Consider the following 24,762-nt stretch of genomic DNA (forward strand, 5'->3'; position numbering starts at 1 on the left):
ACATTTGATTGGTTTCTAGTATGAAGTTGGAGAACCTCTTCTTGCCATAGACCATAGCCGATTTGAGCCTTTAAAACTAAGAATAGGCGAACCCTTTTAAGCCAAGAAGCATTGGACCACTTGTGAGTTACTGCAGAAGACAGTGAGTATCTGATCAGTTTCCAGTCTTAAATTGAATAATCTTTTCTTGCTAACTAATCAGCAAAAAAACCCTTATATTCTAAGAGACCTCCATACAAGCCGTACCAGGTAGAACCTCAATCCAATTGTTAATGAGGCCAGGTTCAGCGATTCAGATCACTAGGTAAGTTTCGGATTAAAAAAACTTAAAAAACGCAGCAATGGTTGGGAAATAATGGAGAAATCGAGCTTGTAATGAGTACAAAACGATTTATCGAAGAAGAATGTAAGCTTAGCTCAATTGCAACGATTAAAGATCGTTTTTTGACCTCGTTGTCTTAAGTTTATTTTATTTACGATCAAATAGATTCACAAATTTTTCGACTACTGAAATATTCTTTACGCCACCTAATTTATTTTTTTTTTGTCACGTGGCAACGATTTCCCTTTTTACATTATACAATCAAATTGTAATTCGTAACAAGACTTTTGAGTTTGAAATTTGTTTACAAATCTTTCTCATATTATTTCCAAATTTGTGTTCGTTTTCTGAAAAAAAAACTTTGGAAGTGTGTCTCGGAATAATAAGCGCGCAAAAAAATATGATTTCATACCCCGAATATCATTACGACGGCGATTGTGGTGTAGCGAAGTTTTTTATGCGCCTCTCCGGTTGGGCTTTCAATGCATTTGAGCTCGCAGAGATACCACAGGGTTACGTTGAGAATGGTGACTTTGGACCGCGTGTCGTAAAATATGATTGGTTTGAGTTGCTGGCTAAGTTTCCACTGCTAATCATATTATTGGTCATTGCGGCGTTAACGACGCTTTTTTGGTGAGAAAATTTGCAATTCTTTTAGAAAAATATTAAATTAAGAAAAAGTTTATGTTAAGCTTCAATAAAGTGGCTACTCCGAATTACTCCGAAAATTTAAAATGCTTATTACTAGTTTAAAGAATAGTTCTACAAAAAAATAATAGCACCTAGTAGTAGTATTAAGCAATAATTATCAATTTATAGTAATCCGAAAATATCCGAATATACATACATACATACATATGTTCATATGTACATATGCTTATGTTTCATTTTAGAGTATTATTATTTATTAGAGAAATTTATCATTTTCATACAAAAATACGTATTTGTAAAAAAAATTGATATAAAACTTCAAAATATAGGCAAATAACTGACTCCGAATTACTCCAAAAGTTTCTAACTCATTTTAGAATAGTTTTGCAAAAAAAACTAAACTAACTAACTAAAAAAAAAAGCAATAACAATAGTTTTATAGTATTCCGAAGATGTCCGAAAATAACCGAAAACATAAATTTACTTTTTTTTTAAGTAACACTATGACTCGCACACTATCGCTATTATTATTATTTATCAATTATTTCTTAGGCTCTTTTGGCTATGCTGTACTGTCAGGGGTCTACAAAAATCTACAAAGAAGCGGCATCGTTGTTGTCTTTACTTCACCTCTTTCATGTTGTTGCTTTTATTGTTGCCACTTGCGTACGTATTTAATACAAACTTTTGTATTATGTCTTAATAAAATATTTATCTTACAGCATTGGCTTGTATTTGACTTTTCGTACGAATTTTTTACTACGCAGAACCAAAAATGATTCTAAAATTTTTAGGGATACCGCCAGATCAGCATTAGACGATGAGCATGCAAATTATATGAATCAGGCGGAATATGAAGTTAATCCCACACAGTTTTCTATAGGAGTCAACAAAGTGATAACTGACGGTAAGTTAATATGGATTAAGAGTTCAGGAGTCAAACAATCTCCGTTGCCGAAACGCTCTGAGAAAGCGTTCTAGAAAAGCTTTTTCAGAGAACACTTTCTGGTTATGATCTATATCGTCACCAAATCCTTTCATAAGTGTACTTCATTTGAGGTCTGTTCTAAAATTTTTATTTTCTATCCAGGACTCGCTGATTGGCAGCAGACAATAGCCAGGACGGAACAGAAAAATTTTGAAAAACTGAAATATTTAAACAATAATGGAGACTTTTATTCAACTGCTCTGCAATCATTGAGAGATTATGCCTACGAGTTGGTAATACTCGGCATAGAAATGGATGATTGTAAGTATACGTATGATATAAGTTGGGATTCGCCTACTTAAGTTAGGGAAAGAGCGCTGACTTGTGTAATTTTTGTTAGTATACTTTTAGGAGCTATCATTTTTTCACTAACAATACCATAAATGCCTGTAGTTCTCACACAGTTTATGATATATTTCAAGTGTGCTATTTATTTTTTCTTGCTGAATTTTGCAGTGCTTCGCACAGTTGTGCGAGAAGCCTTCATATTTTTACAAGCAAACGTCAAAAATACGTCCTTAAAAGAAAGCAAAATGCTGCAAAGAGAGCGCATTAATGTGTGGCACGTAAGTGAATAGGTTTTTAGTGAAAAAGAATTAAAGTTTTAGTTAAAATTATGTCAAATTTTTCATGAAAAATAGTTAAATTCAGTCTATACGCAATACTTATACTCGTATGAGTACTTAGAGTACCTATTGGAGGCATATGAGAATATCTCACTGCTGCAAAAATCTATAGCGGAGAGTACACTGAGCGCAGATATGAGTGAAAACGGTTTATTTTTGAGTAAGTTTAAAGAATGTACTTAAGCATATCAATTTATACTACACTCTCATACAAATTTGTTATTGCTTTACTAGCGCCAACTTTGCGACAGCTTCCAAAGCCATACATCGACGACAGATCATCTACGGAACACCCACAAATCCTGAATCCCATACTGTATCTAGCGATGGCTATGTTTTTTGAAACAGCTGCCGTGAGTATATGGAAGTCAAATATTCTAAAATTACTTCAAAGTTTTTACTCAACACAGCTTGCTTACATTTTATTAATGGCACTCGGATTCGGTATTTGCCGTTACTATGCGCGCGCGAATTGTATGCTCAAAATGTGTGTAAACTATATGAATACTGTCTGTAATGATTACTTAACCATTGTGTTTTTGTCTTCCAGCTTTCTTTTTCTCAACATATTGACCATACCTGTACTAGCCTTGCTAACAGTCTTACATTTCCTGCCCGCCATGGTGTTGCATACGGGAATTTGCCACGAGGATGATCTTCGGGATCTTCGGTATGGTTGATATTACTTTAAAATAGTTATTTCGATATAAATTCATGCTTTACCTTTCTTTCTTTTCATCAACTCACAGGGGAAGCTCTTATCGCATTCCTGAACCTTGGCGCTGTGATCCAGTTAATAATATCAATGCCGACAAAGCTTACGACTATGAAAATGCGGAACTGTCGACCACTCAGCAAATGCGGGAGAATATTTTACCCAAAATCGAGCGCATGCTACCAAAGATCAAGAAAAATCGCGACAATTCCACGAATAACCACCAAGTTGTGGTGGAATTCCCGCAAGAGAAGTGGTACGAAAGCGACATACAAAGTCTCATAACTAATGAAGACTATACGAGCTATGCAGGTTACATAAAAGAGTACAACAAAGAGAATACAACTGGCGTGGACATATTTTCATGCAAACTAAATTCCATACCAAAGGCCGTCAGGACAGATTTGTACGATAAAACATTTGTACCTGTCGCTACCGAACTGAACGAAGTGCTAACCAAGCTCAAGCAACATGCACAGCCTAAGAGTGACGAGAATTTTACAAAACTTTTAGAGAGTGCGCAAAGTGAGTTGGTTGTCTTCGAAAAATTTTATGCGCTGTCGAAAGTTAATCTCTTGGCTACATTGAGCGAAAAGCTGGATAAAAATTTGAGAATGTACACTAAAACTTTACAGTCAGTACCCTGCTACCGTGGTCAACGTAGTGCAATGAATGAGTCTTCAAAATGCGGTTGTCTTGAAGACTTACTGGTAAGATTACAATACAGTTATGAGTTAGCTGTAATATTGGTTTCAATTCTTTTCAGATGCTCTACGCTATCGGCAGTGCCCTGCTAGTCTTCACATTATTTTTTATTATGTTACTTATACTGTTGCTGTACAAACTCTACAAACGCGGACCACCGATATTTGCTTGTACCCAACCACCAAAACCAGATGGTTGCTTGCGTGCGCCATTAGCAGTAAGCGGGTGTCCATGTGAGCAAACTGCAGGCACTGCTGCGCAATCTACGATAGATGGCAGAGAATGTGCTGTTCCCCAAACGAGCATGAACTGTGGTGGAGCGCATGCCGGTACACCACTCATTAATACGGTAAACTTTATACCGCCAGTGATGGGTGCCTTTGGCTGTCAGCAGAATCCACCAATGATATATCCAACAAACTGTCAACAGAGTTCCCCACAGATGTGTGCAGGAACTAGTCAAGGAAATCCACCACAGATGTGTGCAACAAGTTGTCAACGGAGCACAACACAGATGTGCAGTAGCAGTCGAAGAGATAGCGTTATTTTGCCCTTGCCATGTCGCAGCAGAACACAAACGAACTGCGTCGGTGCGGAAGCGCAATTAGTAGGTGGTGGCACAACAAAAGACAAAACAGTAACCGTAATGGTTTTTCAAGGACCCAAGGATCGCCAACCGTTGGTTACATATCCACCGCCGCAGACATTGGAAAAAAAATAATTATGAAATTTTGTGTAGAAATATATTTTTTTCATATTTAAAATACAGACTTTTCAAAAGCTTTGAAGCAAACTTCACAAAATGACTTTCAATGGAAAGAAAGTTAGGTTAGATGTTTCTGTTAGGTCAGATTCTATATCATTCAAACCGTTACCACCTTTTTCGGAGCATAAATCGACACTCCTGCTGAACTAGATTAGGTTTAGTTAAACTGGTATACGAATAAGCCACGCATGATAAGTCCAAGAGAAGTAGTCATCCTTTAGGATGCCTGTGCTTGGCGAGAATTTTAACAGATTCTGCGGCCTCACTATCGATACCTCCTCCAGTGTATCATACCACCATACTAACAACGTAGTCTGGCCAATGCGGGTCTAGTGCACAAGAAATTCTCCATCTTTTCTATGGAGCCCTGCCCAGTCTTCTCGATCTGTCAGTCCTATTCTGCGAGCGTGTGTCGCCACCAGACAGCATTTTATCAAATTGGTGATACGATCTCCCGTTCTTCAAATTTAAATATCTATTAAAATCTCATTAAGGTTTGACAGCTCCAAAGACAACATAATAGTATATTTTTTAAAAGTAACACATAAAATCCCAAACTTAACTTTTTTCGGAGCTGCATTGTTCCGTATTGCTATTCGATCGCAAAACTTTAAGTCTTAAACAGGGTTGGAGGAAGATCGAAATTCAGTGTTCCAATATTTACGATAACCACAGTATTTCTTATTGCCGCACATGTCATTTATGTATTCCTTTCATATCGAACCGTCAAATACTTCAAATGTTTTCTACTATGAACTTTCATTTCCCTAAAAAATTTGCTTGTGTTTTGAAAATTGTATGGTTTTTTGAAAGAAACGTTACGTAAATCCAGACTCTTTTTTGAATAATCTTATTCCACAAACCATTTTATTACCGAAGTGTCCAAATTGTGTGTAAATATCCAGTCGTCAATAATGAAATTATCCGAATTCAAAACATTGCCAGTTGTGCCTTACACCAGCGTGGACATCTGTGGACTGCCCTTCTCGATACAGGCCATCATACAGGCTTTTGCGACCAAAGAAGCATTAAGCCTGCCAAGAAGTCTCACACAAGGCATGTATTCAAGAAGTGACTGAATTCAAAGCTTTGTTGTCTGAATCGTATCCATTTACAGAATACATTAACTGCACAGGCTTGGGCTACAAACTGCTTGACAATGATTGGCGTGATTATGTGGCAGAGTTTCCTTGGTTGATTGGTATACTCATTTATACAGCGCTACTGCCAGTTTTGTGTCTAATCTGGTGCATCTTTCAATTTCGGCCAAAGAGAAAACGACGCTTTGAAAGAGCGCCTGTGCCTTCATGGCGCTACATACTGTCGACTCTACTATTTTTACTGAAAATACTTTACAGGTGCGTGTTCTTTGTGCTTTAGCATACTGAATTTGTTTCATAATCTCTCATTTTGAGGTTAGCTTCTTTATATGGTTTACTTATACCTCCTATCAAAACCATCCGACAAGAAGTTATCGCGAACCAGATAGCAATGTTAATATGGTAAAAATGCTGTACGATCAGACTTTAGATGTCATCGATCATATATCTACGGAAAATATCGAAGTCGTGCAAGAGTTCATGAAGAAGTTGGCTGACGGTAAGTAGCTCCAAAGCAATACAAACGCAGTCTCAAGCTTTATTCTAAACATCAATTTCAGAAATGATATCCAACCTTAACTCCTCAGCGCCGGAAATAGTAAAGAACCCCGCTGGTAGTATGCTTATGGACATCTACTCGAAAAGCTTAGCTATTCACCCTGTCTTAAAGGACATGCGCAAGGATATGCAGACCCTTCTAGCAGATATTATGCAGTTAACAGACCGTAAGTTCGAGGAATAAAGCTGAAATATTCTTGTACTATTATAAATGCTTGCAGTCACGAAATTTTTCCATCGGAATACTACAACATTTTTGCTTTTGAACAATATCTCGGACCCAACTTATATGAATCTTGTTCGCAATGAGCTCAACGGGGATGAACACAAAGTTGTTACGGTAAATATATACTTAACTGCTTCCTTAAACAGTCTCAAATTTCAGGAGAGTACAAGCCTCTATAAATCTTTATCTTTCAACGCAATGGTTACTTTCTCTCTCTCTCTCTTCTCTCTATTCTCTTTTCTTGATACGGTCTTCTGTTTTCTCGCCTCTCAGCTACTCAATATCGAACGTGTATTATCCAACATAGAAGACATCGTTGAAATGTCAATGGAGTTGCCAAGTTTGTCGCAAGCTTTCGCGCAAAGCCTAAAGGACTTACACAGTTATTACAGATCAGTTTTCACGAATATGTGGGCGGAAAAAGGTGAATTAATGTTTTCGTTAAAACACGAATCAGTTTTCATATTTTGTGCACGTATTTCAGTAAATGAAATGAATGCCAATTATTTGGAAATTATCAAAGCAGTGAAGAAACTTCGTTCGGAAGTACCACGAGATGTTATGATCCACTTACCAAATGATATATATTCATACCAATTGTTTTTTCTAATCATCGCTATAATGGTGAGTATAACAAAAGTGGGGATAGCTGTGGTGAAAGCTTACCAATTCTAATTTCTTCAGTATCTATACATATAGCAATTTTATTATAATAATTTTACAGATATCTGTCCTGTGCTGGATGCAACTCTGTTATGCTATGTATCATGCGGTCTTCATGCGTTTCAAGAAGCGAAAATATATTCTAGTGAGGTGAGTAAGATTGTTCGGTGTTAGTACTGAGAAATACTAAGCTAACAAACCTTCGAGAAATTATTATTCTTAAAAAAAACGAAGACTTCAAAATCGGTCTCATACATTCCTAATACCACCACGGGTTAACAAAATTAATCCTCTTACTAATTTCATGTAGAGGGCACAAGGTCGCGGTGCAATTCTCACTTAATCTACTAATTTCATTGCAGTATCGTCATTTTCATCTGTATTACGTCCATTATACTCTGTCTGATAGCGAGCCTGAGCTTCTTTCTGGGCGCATCGTTTTTCAATTTCAGGCAAGATACGTAAGCAACTCGCTGATAAAGCAAAAGAAGAAAGTACTAACCTATTTAATTTCTCTTAAAAGCACCACACTCGACAACACTTGCGGTTTGAGCTCCAAATCGTATTGTGACTCTCAAAATAAAATACTCAGTCTACTCGCTGAGAGCGCTTTTGGCCCCGATGCAGAGACATACAAAGCTATGCAACTACAAAATCAGCGTGTTTTCGAGGCACTACGTGCGGCCTTACCCAGCGTCGCGGGCATTTCGAATATACTGCAAATGCTGCAGTATGCAGATTTCAGCGGAACTGTCTTCAATTCGGGCGACATGTTTAATGTTGTGAAACAAGAGATGAATATGGAAAATTGGTATGCGGCTTGTGAGCAGCTAAGCACGCACATACCCACCGTGGCCGAGGCAACCCTGGACAATGAAACAGCGTATAATGAGAAAATGCTGGCCTGCAACTTGCATCTAATGAGAACGCACGTCTTCGAAACGTTGATTGCGAAGCATATAGTTGGAAATGTGGATGCACTATCCAAGCATGCGGAACGCCTTGTCGCACAAATGCCGGCGGTAAATTTGAGCACTCTCTTGCGGAAGAGTCTCAGCGAAATGCGTATATTACATGATTACTTCGAGTTGGAGTTTAAGGAATTGCTCGATATTGAAATGAGGCAACTTCTAATGGATTTCGATTTGGAAATGATGTTATATACGAGTCATGTCGCCTTTATGCCGACTTGCAGAGACTTCAAGCTATCAAGTGTCGGTATACCGCGACAGCTGTACGAATGCATCGAGAGTTGTTTGGTAAAATGTGGACTTAACTCAGTTTAGTTGAAGTAATACACTTAACCGTTATTACAGCACGGTTTCTGGATTGGCGCTTTCAGCATACTCATACTACTCTTTCCGATACTGATCATTTGCATGCTACTCGCATACCTCTACGACAAATACCCCTATTCGACGCAAAGCGGTGCCGGCAGTAGGTAAGTTTGGACTTAAAATTTTCAACAAATATTAATGGTATTTTAAACCATACTCAACAGATCTGCACCTTCCGATGACGCTGCAACGCCTACCAGCAGCACAACGGCGGTCAGTGAGGCTGCGCCGGACAATGAACCCGTAAACGAACCTGTAAACGAGCCGAGTCCGCCGAAAAGTAATTGGAGAGATAAATTTGGCGCCCGGCTCAGAAACGCACATGTCACCTTTAAGTCCCCATCAACGTCTAGCGATGCGAATAAAGCGTCAAGTGCTCAGCGTTCCAGCACGGCGAAGATCAGAGATTTAATTTATTCGATTTTAAGTTCGGCGCCAAGTGTAACACCAGCAGCAGAGGCCAAAGTAAGCGGTGATACGGCTACAACATCCGAGGAGTCCAGCGAGGCTGAGCTTGCTTAAACAAAAAAATGGATTCAGCATAAAATTGGTAGTTTTTTGTTTTGAACCCAGATGATATTACGACGTCCGAGGAGTCCAGCGAGGCTGAGCTTGCTAAACCACAATAAAAGGATCGGTTAGCAAATTTGAAGTTTTCTTGTTTTAAACCTGGACATGTACTTACTCGTATGTGGTATATATTCTAAAATAAATGCCGTGAAATTGCTTATGTGTTTCAAGTATACTGAAAATCACAAAATCTTTTCGAAAACTTTAGTTATTCCAAAGACTCAAACCGAAAACTTTTCACGCTCTCATTAAGTTTTCATGAAGTTTGTGAAGTCTCTGTAGAGTAAAAAGACAACACTTTTGAAATTTATTTTCAAACTCTCCTATTCTCCATATCAAATCGAACCTTCATTTGTCAAAACAATTTTTCAAATATGAAAAAAAATTTGTTTGCTTCGTAAAAAAAATCAATTTTACTAAATTTCGCGTTGAAAGTTATTTATTATAGAAAAGCTTAAAAAACATCGTGTTAAATTTAAGAAAATAGTAAAATATAGAATCAGTTTTGGAAAGTGCCGCGCACTTAGCGCCTTAAATAAACAATGAATTTAACCAGCGAAGCCTTTCAATGCCCACTGCCCGAAATCGTGGGTCAAATTGTCAATGCCTCAACGTCTTTTTACTCCATGCGCATACCGCGAGAGCTAATGGAAGGTTTGTTAAAAAAGTTACTGGATATGTATGTGTGCATATCAAACAATGAATAACGCTTCTCACACACTCTCAATATGCCGCAGGATATTTTGACTGTCATAGCTTCGCGCGTCTGCTCCTCCATGCGGATTGGCAAAATCAACTGCGTGAGTTTCCCGCTTTAATAGGGTTTCTGTGCACCTCCATAATCATGACTGTACTAGGGTGTGTATAGCGAATTTAGTTTTCTTAATATTGTGTCTAAATAAAACTCTTTTTCCCAGCCTGACTTGGTTTATTTACGAGTGCGTGCATCAGAAGACTTATCGCGCCGAAAATCTCTTCGAGCGTTACTTGCGTTTAGCGCTTTCTATAACAATCTTCTTTTTGGTTTTGCCATATATGTACGTGCCATTTTTCGCTGCTTTTCAATTTCAGTTCAAATGACAGCTTCTATTTTTATTATTTTTATTGCGTAGCTTCTTTCTGTGGCTTGCATTTGAGTCTTATAGCTCAACAGAAACTATACATAACGGCACCACTGATGCTAATGCTGAAAACTTGCGTCTTAGCGGTTTCTTCGAAAAGTATATACCACCGCTCCAAGTCGAGCCATTGTCCGCGCAACATCTAGATCACATACGAAACGAAGTGAAGAACTTTTCGAAGCGTAAGTATAATTATGCGAATGCTAAATATAAAGTTACTTTAATTATTTTTTATTTCCTCCATCACCAGATTTAGCTGCACAAGCGGAGATCGTTGCTCCGAAAGTCATACAAAAGGGGGAACGCAGTATTTTGGGAAAACTATCCGTTAAAAGCATAGATCTGATGCCGCTCATACAGAAAATGCAGACGGAGCTTCATAATCTTATAGCGGACGTCATGCAGCTAAGTGATCGTGAGTGAAGGTTTTTAGAAACTGGAGATTTAGAAACTAGTTTGTTCTTACTTTAAACCACCAACTGTTTGTCATTACTATCTTGTTTTGTGAAGTCGACAAACCATTGAGGTATCTTCTTCTTCTTTACTGCCTTACGTGGTTATAGCCGAGATTACAATAACACGCCAGTCGTTGCTCCTTTTCTCTGTTTGACGCCAATTTGAGATTCCAAGTATTGTCAAGTCTTTTTCAACATGGTCTTTCCTACGTAGTGGAGGTTTTCCTCGTCCTCTGCTTCCCCCGGCGGGTACAAATACTTTCAGAGCTGGAGATTTTTCATCCATTCGGACAACATGATCTAGCCAGTGTAGCCGCTGTCTCTTAATTCGCTGAACTATGTCAATGCCCCCGTATATCTCGTAGAGCTCATCATTCCATCAAATGCGATACTCGCCGTTGCCATTACGGAAAGCACTATAAATCTTTCGCAAAACCTTTCTCTCGAAAATTCATAACGTCGACTCATCAGATGTTGTCATCGTCCATGCTTCTGCACCATATTGCAGGACGGGAATAATGAGTGACTTATAAAGACTTTGGTTTTTCTTCGTCGCAAGAGAACTTTACTTCACAATTGCCCACACAGTTCGAAGTCGCATCAAAGCAGGGTCTCTCATCCGAGGCTGTTTAGATCCTTTCATTGGCGGTGTAGCGGGCTCCAAACCCAGCGCACAACCCTATTGAGGAATAATTCGCCTTCTCTCTTTAGCTCGCCTTCTAATGTTTTTTGGCTAGCCATAGGATACTTGATCAAAATCGGAACATTCCTCACTTGCCTAAACTTATATAATACTTAAAAGAGAGCCTGCAGTAGGTTAGCATTGGAACGTATCTACTACTTAGCACAGCTTCTTCTGCTAGCTGCGAATTCAGATGTGTTACTTTAGCGTAAGATTTCTTCGACTGTCTTCAAAGAACCGACTTCTTTTATTCTAAGTATTATAATTTTACAACTGCTCTCCTTTCTTTTCTCTAGATACCCGTTTCTTCTATCGTAACACCACAGCATTATTGGATTTGCAGTACGTAAATTTCAATGATTATTCTACGCTGCTATTCAACGAATTTGAGGCAAATGAACAACAGATTGTGATGGTAATGAAAAAATTTTGCTCTCGAAGTCTATTATTATATTTCAGACCCTCGCAAAATCAGAATTTTGAGTAGAAGAATTTTCATGTCGAAAAACACTCGATGATCTCACATTGCCAACCAAAGAGCGATCATTTTTCGAATAGATATTTTCCAAATTTTTCCCTTGGTTTGTTCCCCACTTTACCACATTTAGTTCAATTTAAGATAACATAACTTTAACTTCATCAAAAATGTCTGGAACCATTGGACCACATTGAAATCTAAAATAAACCCTTTTCAAGATATTTGAAATGATTACAGCAATTCCTAACTTCCCTTATTCAACTTGGTCGAACTTAATCGAATCTTATCATATAAGAAACCTCTAGACTTAAATCAAATTACAATAAACTATTCAGTTTTCCTTAAACTCGATTATTTGTGTACCAGTATTACCAATTATTTCATTTCTCTTCCAGCTCCTGAACATCAATAACACTTTGGTGAAACTCATGGAATTAGTCCTCTTCGCTTCAACTCTGAACGATATGCGTGAAAACCTAACAACTAATATGTACACTGAGTTTGACATACTCGGAAAAGACCTGAATGCAACCGTGACCAGGAAGAGTGAGTACCATAGATATCAATTATTTCCGCCCCAAACTTAAATTTCCGTTTTAAACTTAGCGCTTGAGTACACCGCACTCGATGAGAAAAAGTTCGCACAACTTGCACGTCTCCATCGTGGCACGAACACAAACGCAGACTTCTTTTTGTCACCCAACTTAAGTCACCTGGAAGCCGTCTATAGCATAGTAGCTACTCTAATACTTGCTTTACTCTGCGTATACCTTGGAGACTTTGTAATTGGTTCAAGGAATCGCACCGTTACCAGGTATTTGTTGATGAGGTAGGTGAATCTGGCAAGCTGAAGAAAAGGCTGCCCGAAGTTCGATTGATTGGTTCCACATTTAGTGCTTAGTTCCTTATTGAAGCATCTGCTTTTCGTATATTTTTCAGCATCATTATCACTATTTCTGTTAGCTTGATATTGCTCTGCTTGTTTGCTATCTGGCACTTTCTGCATGGCGTTGTCTATTACAATTACCACAGAGAGATGTGAGTGTTCGAAATATATTCTTTACCTATAGTCCAAATAAAAATCTTTCTTATTTTCAGCAATGAAAATGAAGATTTCTGCAATCTAACCGAATTCCATTACTGTAGCTTGCATAATCAAGTGCGTTCTATTGGACACGCCCAAGATAAACTAAGACTCTCACTCACTAGCTATGCGATAAACGATTTTTGTAGCCGTATAGACGACCACAACAACAAGCCAGAAACACAACTATGGACTCAAGAGCTCAACCAGCAATTGCCTTTCTTCGAACAGATCTACCGATCTGGCGCCATGTTTGAAGTTGCACGGCAGGAGCTGAACTTGGAAAACTGGTATGAATTATACAATACGTTGTACAACTACAACATCGCTGAGTCACGCCCGGAGCACATTAATACGCAGCAGAAAATGCTCGCTTGCAACTTGCACACGATTAGAGATTGCATTTTTGAACAACTCTTCAAACGCAACATTGCCGCAAGCATATTGAAGCTGACGCAGCAGTCTGGGAATCTGCGCACCCATTTACCGGGCAACAATCTAACACGACTCATTAAGCGCGTGTTGCGTGAGGCGCAGGAGTTGTCCGATTTCTGTCATACACTCGAAAATTTGATGCAGGAAAAGATCGAAAATATTAGCGAGTTGCTAGCACGAGAGCTAATGAGCCAAGTTGCACCGCTGTTTGAGCAGTTTCCACGCTGTGAAGATCTGCGTTTCGCCAGTTTGGGCATTTCACGTGAAATGTACGAGTGCATCGAGTGCTCTCTGGTAAAATTCTAGTATGTTACATTCAATATTTTATTAGTTAAACTTGCTTACAGCATGGTTTTCACATTGGCGCCTTTGGCATACTCATTATTCTCTTCATCGTACTACTCTTCTGCATTTGCTTGGTCATGCTCTATGAGAAGCAAGCAGCAATCGGTGTCATTCGTAGCTCGAGTTTACTTGGGTGGGTCTATAAAAGAATAATATAAAAATGTATGTGTTCCAACTAAATTATGGATTCTAGAATGCGTTCACGCGAATATGCCGCGTCTGACAACTCTCCCGGCTCATGGGCAAATCAAGCAGACTCTGGTGGCAGAAGGATCTTTATAAAACGCCCTACACGCGTTAGGTTCATAGAACCACCTAAAATAAAGCGTCGACGTCGGCGGTGATATTTTGCGATGACGGAGGTAAGTAGCAAGTTGGCCTCAAAACGAGCTCCACAAGTCAAGAAGGCAGTTCAAAGAGTAAAGATGGTTACTTCAGAGTAAATGGTTTTAACAGCTATGATTGGGACTATGAAAAAATATGAAAAAAATATTGCAATTAATAACAAATCAACTTTATTAAATGTATTTTGTGAAACTGTTTTGTAACTCGATTTTGGATAAAATGTATTGTATTTAAATAAACCAGAGAATGTAATTCAACTGGCGTAACGCTCCATATTTATCTCATAAACTGGTTAAAAAAGTGTTCGATTACGCCTAGATCTTCAACTTTCCTAACAAATTTTGAGTCAGTGTATTCTGGCATAGACCGATTCGAACCATTAACAGATGGGGAGTTCTTCAAATATATTCTATATTCTCTTCGAAACCCGTCGACACAGGGTTATTTTCGCTTCACAAACACTAAATATCCTAAGGCCTTCATGCCCTCTTTTTTAGACTCCTACGGTTTTTTGACAATTGGCTGGACACTGACATAACTTGGACTATTAGATGGATCGGTTTGAACTTTGAACTGGAGGTCATGATATTCTGTCACCTGAGGGTTCAGAGGTCAAAAAATGGCTGATGGGTTTATGCCCCCGGCCTCGGAGTATGTTCCGCTCCCGTCATCATTAAGCTGGTGTGGATGGTGTAAGTTTAGATAACTCCTTCTTTACGACTTTGTACGGCATCGGTTGCTTTATATTGTTGTTGAGGAGCTATAGGAAAAAGGTGGGTACTCTCACTAAAGATAGTCTTCTGGTTCTACCAAACCGTAATCAAGCCTTTCATGTTCTATGATGTGTTTGTCCGGTGGAGGACGCTCGAGAAAGCTATACTTGATAAAAAGCGTGAGTGTGTCCAAATAGCGCCTCTCATTTGATTATCCGGTGCACTACGGACTACACCTACACTTAATGCCATTTTAAACATAGCACCCATGGACATTGCCGGTAGTTGTATTGCTGTGCAATGTGCTCCAAGGCTCAGAAAAGCTGAGAAATTAAGTGGCCCGAACAAGAACAAGCAAATATTCTCTCCTCCTTCAATTGCAAGATATGGATAGGGAGAAGTCACCGAAGAACTTTCCGTCATCTTTAACTTGGGGCTACCGGATCACTGTGGCGATTTTAGGCCGAAATGGCTGCTATCAAGTTGGCGATAGACGTACTACTACGAAGTGCAGTCTCTTTCAGGGAAGTGAGCATTCATTCCGACAGCAGGGCGACAATACTAGGGCTGAGAACGCCAACTGTGCACTGAAAGCTAGTCAGGGTGTCTGTTCTCACTGGAAATAACATCAAGCTACTTCATCATCAGGCTTGTTTGAATGCCTGATCACAGCGGAATCGCTGCAAAGTCGATGAGCTAGCCAGAGGGGGCCCTCTTGATCCACTCTCATCGGAATGAGACTGAGTTGGATCTCCATTGGCTTATCAGGAGATGGCCAACGATCAAATCCTGTGCGACTGCGCGGTCCTTCTGGTTTTGATTAGAACGCATGTGATCAACTGAATTACTTTTCCTGAGTAAAGTAATATGGAAGATAGACCTATTAACCTATACTAACCTAACGTTACCAAATCAGCTCTCACCAACCCTTTGTTCTGCTTTAGTGACGATAATAAGTTGGAGTTAAAAGAATATAGAAGACTTATCTCGCTAACAGTATACTTCCATGGTCATCAAATTATGGCGATTTGAGATAGGAAGGCAAAATATGAAACCATTTAACTTTAACGCAAGTTTTTACCAGTTTATACCAGTTTTAAAGCTCGTCAACCTTAATGCTAACGAGTAAGCTAAAAGAGTATTATATTACATTCTAATATCTGTGGCACGTTATAAAATAGCTCAAAAGGACTAAATATGAACTTTTTAATAACTCAAATGTTTAGTAGTAAAATTAGTATGCAAAAACTATTACAAATTATTATAACAAATTGTGTGGCACGAACTTAAGGTCAGCAATATGCATCTGCAACATTACGATAAACTTACAGCAATGATGGCTATGTAAATCCCTGCACAATAATTTATAATCATTACTAAACAAACGTGGTCGAAAAATATTTGCTGATAGAGAAAATAAAATTAATTTCAACACCTCGGCTAACTTATGGTATACTCGTATTCTCACATGCAACCTGCATGCCGCAGAGGGAGCGTTAGTCAATCGAAGTTAGCTAAAATCTGTCAGATAAGTGCATATTTTATGAAAATTTATCATTTTCCCAGGCAGCAAGACCCTAAAGATTTAAGCAACAGTGAGTTAAAGTTGCATGCAACAGTTGCATCTAAAAAGTGCAAGGCGAATTTAATTGAATTCTCATTATTTGCGAAAATTTGCTGGCAAGATGCACACTTTGTGGGTAAAGAAGAATGTAGAGAGAGGAGGGCCGAGGTACAGAGGTAATATCTATTGGGAATGTGGTGAATTGTGATGTGTTAACAAATATTAAGCATCGGTATGTGTGGCATTATACAAATACAATATACAAAAGCGGTACCTTAACTCAGTAAGGCAAATGGAATCACACTTTAAAAGCTTTGCGCTTTGCGTCGAAGAGCACAGTGCCCGTAAAGGAGAAAAGGAAGTAGTTGCTGGTGCACAAGAAAAGCCGCTTTAATGAAATCCCATTTCAGTATTCAATTATACAACAAACGAGGCAACACAGTAATCAACGTAGTGGCACACACTGCCTGCACATGCCACACTTGCTTGCAACTCTAGCATCCTATTGAAAATGGCTACAAATTGCTGTCTTCTGTCATGCAAATCTGAGTGGGCGCTTCAACTTGTGCCACGCATTAAACTTCGCTGGTGCTACTTGCCACATGCAACACGCCGCCCAACTGCACATAACTTGCAACACATGCTCATAATGCACATAACTTCAGCACTTGAGCACTTCAACTCAAAACAGCTACTCATCACCGCTATGCACAACTTGTCGGCGGCTCCGCGCAGCACGTCACACCTCGCGACGCAATCAGTGGGCCTGTCTGCCGCGGCGCAGAGGCCACAGGTTATTTGTGGTGCAGTTTGTCATGGCCGTTTTGTGTGTGTGCACAACTTCTAATAAATCATTTCATCGACTCATCAACGCGGTTTTGTTGCACGTAATAAGTTTCTTTAGATTGAAATGCCAGCGTAGAATTGTTGGTAGCAGCCAGCGCTTAAGAAAGCTTGCATAAATTGAAATGCTAACAGAAGTAGGTGTTTACACAGCAACTGAATGTTGGGGAATTTAAATAATAAAGGTGCACATTGTTAGTTGAAGATCAGCTGAGTTGAGGGCTAGTCTATATTTGATCGGGCCAAATATAGACACGTAGATACCAGGCATGCTATAGGAGATACAAAATCAGAAAAAATTTCTTTTAAGAGTAACACATCTCTTATAAGGACTAACATTTGAACTTCTACAAGCTATTTTTATGAATTCATCAAAGAATTCTATACGCCTTCACTAACTAATAACGAAATGTTTGATGGTTCGTCTATGATCCATATATCCGCCCGAATGCTCAAGTTGAAAATTTCGAAATCAAACCCATTAAGCATAGTAGGTGTCTGGAATATCTATTCTCTGGATTTATCTGCATTTTCGGACGGCTTTGCTTTAGTTCCGATAAGGTTACACCATCCTAGACTTTTTTTCCTTTTCTTTGGTAGTGGATTCTACGTGACGAGTCCCAAAGCCAGAGCAAAACCTCGCTAGGCGAGTAGTATATAGCTTTATACACATTTATATAGCTTGCTGCTTGTTTCAAAGCCGACGCCCGCTCGCAGCCGAACAGACGCTGCAATTAGACTTCAATAAACCCTCTAACCGAATATGTCAAAGTGGTTCCACCGAAGCTTTCTCTTTTTTAGCCGTGAGCCCTGGCCTCGCACGGGTTGACTACCGCATCCTTCACAAGGGTTACTCACGTTTCCAGAATGCGTGGAGAGGACGCAAAAGTAGGAATTGGGTATAGTCCTACAACTGTAACTGCTTACCCAGAAACATAACTTTACCTCATTGGCTGTCAAAAAGTTGGTAACCAGATCGATCATGTTGTTAGCACGCCCATCAACAAACACAGGGAAGGTGCGGCGTCGAAAAGTTACTATCGCAAACGACAACGAAACGGGTTTCCATTCGACTTATACTACTGCTCTCTGAAATCACACATCAGGAACTCGGTATAAGGGAACTGTAGGACGGCAATTCAACTTCCTTACGCACAGCTACAAGCGAAACCATTGGTTTTCAAAAAAGGCCGAAATACGTCAGTATGAAAAGCTTGAGAAGCTGGCCGATAGGGGTAATACTCGAAAATTCTGCGAAAAGATACGGTGACTAATGGAAGGTTACAACACCGGAGCATATTCTTGTACAACCTAAAGTGGTGATCTACTGGCTTGTGATCAGAGCATACTGAAGTTATGTAGGGAGCACTTCTCCAGCCGTTCAGAACGCAGTGAAAGTATGAATTCTGGAGATAGCGAACGCGATTCTTCAATCGATGACGACGGAATGGATGGATGGATTACCGACGAGCTATTCAAGTACGGTGACGAAGAACTGACAAGGTGCATGCATTGTCTTCTTTGCGAGACTTGGTCGGATGAAAGCATGCCTGACTATTGGAAGCTAAGTGTGCTCTATCCAATCAACAAAAATGGGCATTTACTGTGGGGTAAGCCTGTCTCTACGCCGCTATATCTGAACTTGGTATACCCGCAAAGCCAAAACGGTGAGCTGACGTTCAGCAACATCAAAAGCTCAATTAGGATCGGTAAGGACCTCTCCGAGCCGTTCAATATCAAGGGAGGTTTCAGACACTGTTGACAGTCATAACTTCGAAGTCGCAGATAATTTCGTCTATTTCGGAACCAGCATTAACACCAACAACAACTTCAGCCTCAAAATCCAATGCAGAATTACACTTGCCAATAGGTGCCTCTTCGGACTGAGTAGGCAATTAAAACTCTACAAATCCTTCAATGGACAATGATATCACCTGATGAGTTGGCCTTGGGAGTATTCGAAAGAAAAGTTTTGCCGAAGATTTATAGTCCTATTGGTCCTACAAAGGGTACCGGAATCAATGGAACGATGAGCTGTAAGACATATAAGGCGACATTGATATAGTTCAACTAATTAAGAGATTAGGTCATGCCATCCAAATGGATGAACCCACTTCTGCTCAGGTGGTGAAGAACCTGGCTACACCTGGCACCAAATAGCGAAGAAAACAGACCACTGGTACATTTCCAAAGGGTTATAACCATAAAACATATTATTCTATAGCCGAAACAGAGAATGTTACTAAAACCTTCACAATTATGCTAAATTCCTAAATTTATGTAGACCCAAAGCTATGCTCTGCTACAGTTTCTACGAAATGAAGTATTATACTTGTGTGTACCATACTTATGTCTTATATGTGAAGTCATAAGCATATTCGAGGATAATAATAGTAATAATAATGGCGGCCAGTGAAGCGCAAATGCAAGTAGCAAATTTGTAGCATAGAAAATCGAACGTAAGCACTTGCCAGCAAAGTAAATAAGGGTAATGGGCGTAAAGCGAGAAAATAAGGTGAATAGCTGCAGAGTGAAAGTTTAGCAAGTTCTGGGCTGTCTGCATGGAAATGCACTTATTATGCAATAACAACGGCGCTGGCATAAAGGAAGCTGCGCAGAAAGGCAAATGAAGAGCTGGGGCGGCGAAGAACGAGTTGATTGAATAAGATGCTGAGCATTCATAAATGCAGACCATTTAGAATGTGTGTATGTAGGTATGTAAATCATAGGAAATTCATGCTCCAAGTCATATATATATACATTTATTGGTATAAAGTAAATAACAATGCTCCACTTCGAAAGCGCTCATACTTGCCTAAGCGGCTAAGGATAATAGCTGAACACATAGCCTTTCTACGCACAAATTCATATACGCATGCATGCATGTATGTGTATTTATTATGCACAACAATGCGCTTGCAACTGCAAGTGGCAGCAACAATTTACGCCTGACACTATGCAAGTTTACGACTAATAAAGTGAATTTACAGCGCCCACGTCGAGTTGTTTGCTGCACCTGAAATTCGAAATTTGCTCCTCACACACTTGGCAAATAGTCATGCGACAAAATGGCCGAAATGTGCACACAGCACACACGCATGCATAAATGTATGTCGGTAAACATAATGCATGCAATTGAATAAAATTCGAAATAACGGCAGTTGCTGCAGACGCATCTCAGGCGGTGGTTACGTATACGCCATGGCCGAAATGCAGGAAAGCCGACAAAAATTTGCAAGCAACAAATTTAAAGGTGACTTGGCACATCACCAGTCAGCTGTTGATAGTTGAGAAAAATGTGGCCACACACATGCACACACACGCATGCATGCATGCCACCGGTGCTATTTGACATATTTATGTCATTTTCAGTTGCTCACTGCTGTTGTTGCTGCTGCAAATTGACCCACTTCTCGGCTGCAATTGTCGGTGTCAGTCTTTTGTTTCTTCGCTTGTGTGTGTTGTCGTTTGTTTGTGGCACGTGCTGCTCAAACCAGACTACGTTGTTGCTGCTAATATTTTGGTAATAAAGTTCGTGTTGTTGTTGTGACATTTTCAAATGTTAACATTTTGACAATGCCAAACGTAGACAAGGCATAAACGAGCTTAGGGCCCCGAGCGTACACCTGATGGTCAAGTGAAAAATACGAAAAAATACAAATTTACAGCAAGGTCTGGGTGCGTGTGTGTGTATTGTTAAGGGCGTACATGTGTTGGTTTTGTCTGGGTCACTGCTTCAATAAACTGTCGGAACTGCAATTTGATCACATGAATAAGTGAGTGCGGTTTATTTTTCTCAAGTGCTTGCTGTAAGGCCAGCAGCCATTTTGAGTCACAGTTGCTGTAAAGCTGCAATTGGGTGGGATAGCAACAGAAAATTTGGAAAAAGTGGTCGTGTCGAGGAAAGCAGCGCAAAATGAAGTAGGAAAGTAGACAGAGGGATAAGTTAGGGATCAGCCAAACCGGTTATGATGATGTTTGGCTAACATGTCTCCAGCAAAAGCAGTAGAGACCCATAAACTCAAATAGTGAAAAGAAATCTTAACGAAAACCATAGCATTGTTTTCTCTTATGAAAACTCGCAGATAAGTCCTCAATCTTTCCATTTGGCCTGCACTTTTGATTATACTAAACATAAATCTTCAAATTTTACTTTGTATCGTTTCTATGAGGTTTCAGCTAATGGGATTAGGACTCTTCACGTTTGGCCGACAATATTCACTTACTTATTTCACTGCTGATTCCTATGTCTCTCTTACTGTCGGTTCTAGTGAGAACACGGACTTCTGGAACTGTAAAAAATGTTGACAATAGGGCCAGTGGCCACACTTGTGAAGAAAGGTTGTTGACTTAGCTAAATGTAAATAAAAGGGTCATTGACCCCAAAAATGTAAACCAAACAATCCTTGACCTCGGCAAAATGTAAACAAAAAAGTCAATGACCTCATAATGTAAAGAAAAGGGTTACTGACCTCAAACAATTAAAATAAAAGGATCAGTGACTCCAAATGAAAACAAAGGTTATCGACTCTACTAAATGTAGACAAAAGTTTTATTGACCCAATAAAATTTAAACAAAGGCGTCATTGACTTCGGGACTGTAAAAACAATAAGGACAATGGCCTCGTAAGGTAAGCAAGAAAGTCAGAGTCCCCAAATATAAACAACGGTTGTTAACTCGGCTAAATGTAAACAATGGTTCTGGACTTGGCTAAATGTAAACAAAAGTGTAGGCCTCGCGAAATGTAAATAAAGGTTTTTGACTTGAGCCCGCAGTTTAAAAGCTTTTATCGGAAAGTGTGAGCAGTAAGTGGTTGAGATGAAAGGTGATATTAAAACTTGTATAAGCTCTAAGATGTACGAAATACAAATGTCTTTCTGAACCAAGCGTTTATTAAGTAGCTTAATCCCAATAGCTTTTTCCATTTCAAAATAGATCTGAAAGATTTTCTTGTGCTAGCTACAATTTTCTTTAAGGCTTTTTGTCTCAAAGCTCTAGTGAAAATTTCTTTGCCCATATACCGACGAGGGAGTTGTGGGTAGGAAGAAGCCGCTAGAGGAGAGAACAGTGTGCTTCTTTACGGATGGGTCAGAGCTTGGGAGAAGTTAAGTGAAGGGGTTTACTGTCGGGAGCTCTCTACCAACTCCAACTGCAGACTTCCTGACTATTGCAGTGTCTTCCAAGTTGTGGTTACAGCCATCAAGGGAGTAGTAGATTTACTGCTCCAGATTGCGGCCTCCTTTAAAGAAGTGACCATTCACTCAGACAGCTGAGTGGCGATACTAGCCTTGAACTCTTTTACAGTGCGTTCAGGGTTGGTCCAGATGCCTAACGTCGCTATCAATAACATCGATCGTCTTTGTGATAAAACTCGTATGGATGCCGGGCCATAGCGGAATCGCAGGTAATTGTAAAGCTGATGAGCTAGCAAAAAAAGGCACCCTAGATCTACTAACGGTAGAAAAGGAGAGGGTTGGTGCTCCTGTATCCTCTTGTGTTCTACTACTGGATAGCAGGGCTTCGCGGAGGCTTGACCAGAGCTGGGCCACCATCGGTATTTGAGCAGTCGCAAAATCCTTTTGGCCAAGGGTTGATCGGTGGAGATCTAGTGATCTTGTGGCCCTCGGTAAGACTAGCCTTTCTCTAGTTGTAGGTATATACTGTAAGGTTGGGAATCTTACCAGACACCGTTTGCAGAACACAAATCAACACTTCCTTCTAAACTGTCCCGGGTTTGGAATGTCAAGACTTAAACACTTGGGAACGCATACCTTCAGATATTCCACCGAACTAGCGGAAGTTGAAATTCAGCGCCTTTGCAAATTTGTATTGGCTACTATGCATTTTGCCAATCTGTAAACCCGAACACAAGAGTTCTTCTTTTCTATGGCTTCACATGGCACTACATGTACCAGTACATGTGCGATCTTTGATCAGCCATCTAACCTAATCTAATCTAACTTGAGCTTAAAAAGCTTTCATGTGAAAGCGTGATCCATATCTACGAAATTTTAGTGAAATTCATAAAGAACCTCTCTTCAATAACCGTGTATAAAATGTTCGGTTACACCCGAAGCCCTTCCTAACATATATTCCGCATACTTTCTTCAAGGATAAGATATTTAAAAAATTTTATTAACAAACTTCCACCTCAAAGAACTTTTTCCTAACTAGTCACTAACACATGGTAAGGTGTTCACCAGCCAACTTTGCACCTTTGATTTTCGGCAGGTCCTCCTTTTCATGACATTTATTTCAATGTATGCTTGATTTTATGTGGTTTTAGTTTCGCACAAAGTGCGTTGCAATATTTACACATGTGTACCTACACACACATGTGTACCAACTGCATGTATGCTTACACGCTTATCTACATGAATATATTGTAAATCGTCTTGCGTTGTCAGCATTGTAAGCAATTTTCGAAAAATGCTTGCATTCACCTTGTCTTCTCCTCACTTTATTTACACATTTTATGCGAAAATTTTCAATTTTCTCATGCGACTAGGACACAGAACAACAAGGACAATTCTATGTAAATAGTTAGTATACGAGCTTTGATTCGTTAGTTGCCTAAAAGTAGGTGAGAAAAATAAATTTGCTTAGCTAATAGGGTTCTCGAAGTGGTCATGTGAAAATGCGTAAGCAATTCGAGCGAAAGACGGCAAAGAATTCTATTCAAATTCAATTGCTAAGTGGCAGAATATACAAGTATGTATGCGTGTGTTGATGTGCTAGAGTCTACATGCAAAAGCGAATTGCAGAAATGCAGTCAAAAAGCTTAGCAGCGTCTATGCGCTCGGCTTTAATTTGAAGTTAACTAAAATTTGTGTACAGGCACATAGACACTTTACGACCGAGCATGCTAACCAGCTGCACATTTTTCGCCGCAACCCGCTACCCCGCCCGCATACTGCTTATTTGTCTTTCGCTTTTTGACTCGCTTTTAATCTACGCCCGCTTTCGCTGCACTCGCCGCACACCGCTGCGCTCTGGCGCTCTGTCAGCATGTACCAACCTAGAATTTGGCTAAGGCCTACGATAAGCGAACGCCACAGTACATAAATATGCTTGCATATGACATTTGCCTACACATACACACACACACATGATCAGCATACGTGTGTGTTTTCGCCGCTTTAGTCCATTTCATTTTCTTGGCCACTTTTCCTAACCAGGTTTTAGCAGCCCATGGCTTCAAAGCCGGTAAGAGCGTACTAAATTGAAAGTTTTACTTCCAGCCACTAGTTTCGAGAAATGTACAAGTCTCTGTGTGTGTCTGCGTGTGTTTGCAAGTTTGCACACGTACACAAACAATAGCTGAATTTCATATAAAATTGAGTGCCACTGAAATATCTCTGCCCACATGGCAGTGTGGACGCTTGCCGGAGACAAATCTGCAGAGTGTCAGCAAATATTTGGATTTACGAGAAGGAAAGTTTTGTCTTTCTCCATGCTCTAGTGTATGA

The 24,762-nt window shown here is 39.6% G+C and overlaps 3 protein-coding genes across 3 annotated transcripts; all 3 read left to right on the forward strand.

Moving 5' to 3' along the window:
• The first annotated feature begins 722 nt into the window (after positions 1-722).
• Positions 723-4,737, forward strand: LOC126755893 (uncharacterized). The gene is made up of 11 exons (XM_050468616.1): positions 723-955; positions 1,526-1,639; positions 1,696-1,880; positions 2,064-2,222; positions 2,418-2,527; positions 2,603-2,747; positions 2,822-2,940; positions 2,998-3,074; positions 3,138-3,257; positions 3,337-4,012; positions 4,069-4,737. Exons 1-11 carry the CDS (start codon positions 723-725, stop codon positions 4,726-4,728), a joined length of 2,598 nt encoding a protein of 865 aa, XP_050324573.1. The 3' UTR covers positions 4,729-4,737.
• Positions 4,738-5,559: 822 nt separating this feature from the next.
• Positions 5,560-9,369, forward strand: LOC126755410 (uncharacterized). The gene is made up of 12 exons (XM_050467960.1): positions 5,560-5,829; positions 5,891-6,131; positions 6,194-6,372; positions 6,434-6,598; positions 6,653-6,771; positions 6,931-7,081; positions 7,142-7,281; positions 7,382-7,470; positions 7,683-7,781; positions 7,844-8,579; positions 8,637-8,761; positions 8,822-9,369. Exons 1-12 carry the CDS (start codon positions 5,688-5,690, stop codon positions 9,177-9,179), a joined length of 2,544 nt encoding a protein of 847 aa, XP_050323917.1. The 5' UTR covers positions 5,560-5,687; the 3' UTR covers positions 9,180-9,369.
• Positions 9,370-9,616: 247 nt separating this feature from the next.
• LOC126755372 (uncharacterized) lies at positions 9,617-14,290 on the forward strand. The gene is made up of 12 exons (XM_050467900.1): positions 9,617-9,881; positions 9,965-10,085; positions 10,145-10,264; positions 10,340-10,530; positions 10,599-10,763; positions 11,782-11,900; positions 12,359-12,509; positions 12,570-12,792; positions 12,903-13,001; positions 13,062-13,776; positions 13,830-13,960; positions 14,021-14,290. The coding sequence occupies exons 1-12, from the start codon at positions 9,770-9,772 to the stop codon at positions 14,169-14,171; spliced, it is 2,298 nt and encodes a 765-aa protein (XP_050323857.1). The 5' UTR covers positions 9,617-9,769; the 3' UTR covers positions 14,172-14,290.
• The last annotated feature ends 10,472 nt before the right edge of the window (positions 14,291-24,762 follow it).

This window comes from Bactrocera neohumeralis, chromosome 4 (assembly GCF_024586455.1).
Source record: "Bactrocera neohumeralis isolate Rockhampton chromosome 4, APGP_CSIRO_Bneo_wtdbg2-racon-allhic-juicebox.fasta_v2, whole genome shotgun sequence".
NCBI lineage: Eukaryota > Metazoa > Arthropoda > Insecta > Diptera > Tephritidae > Bactrocera > Bactrocera neohumeralis.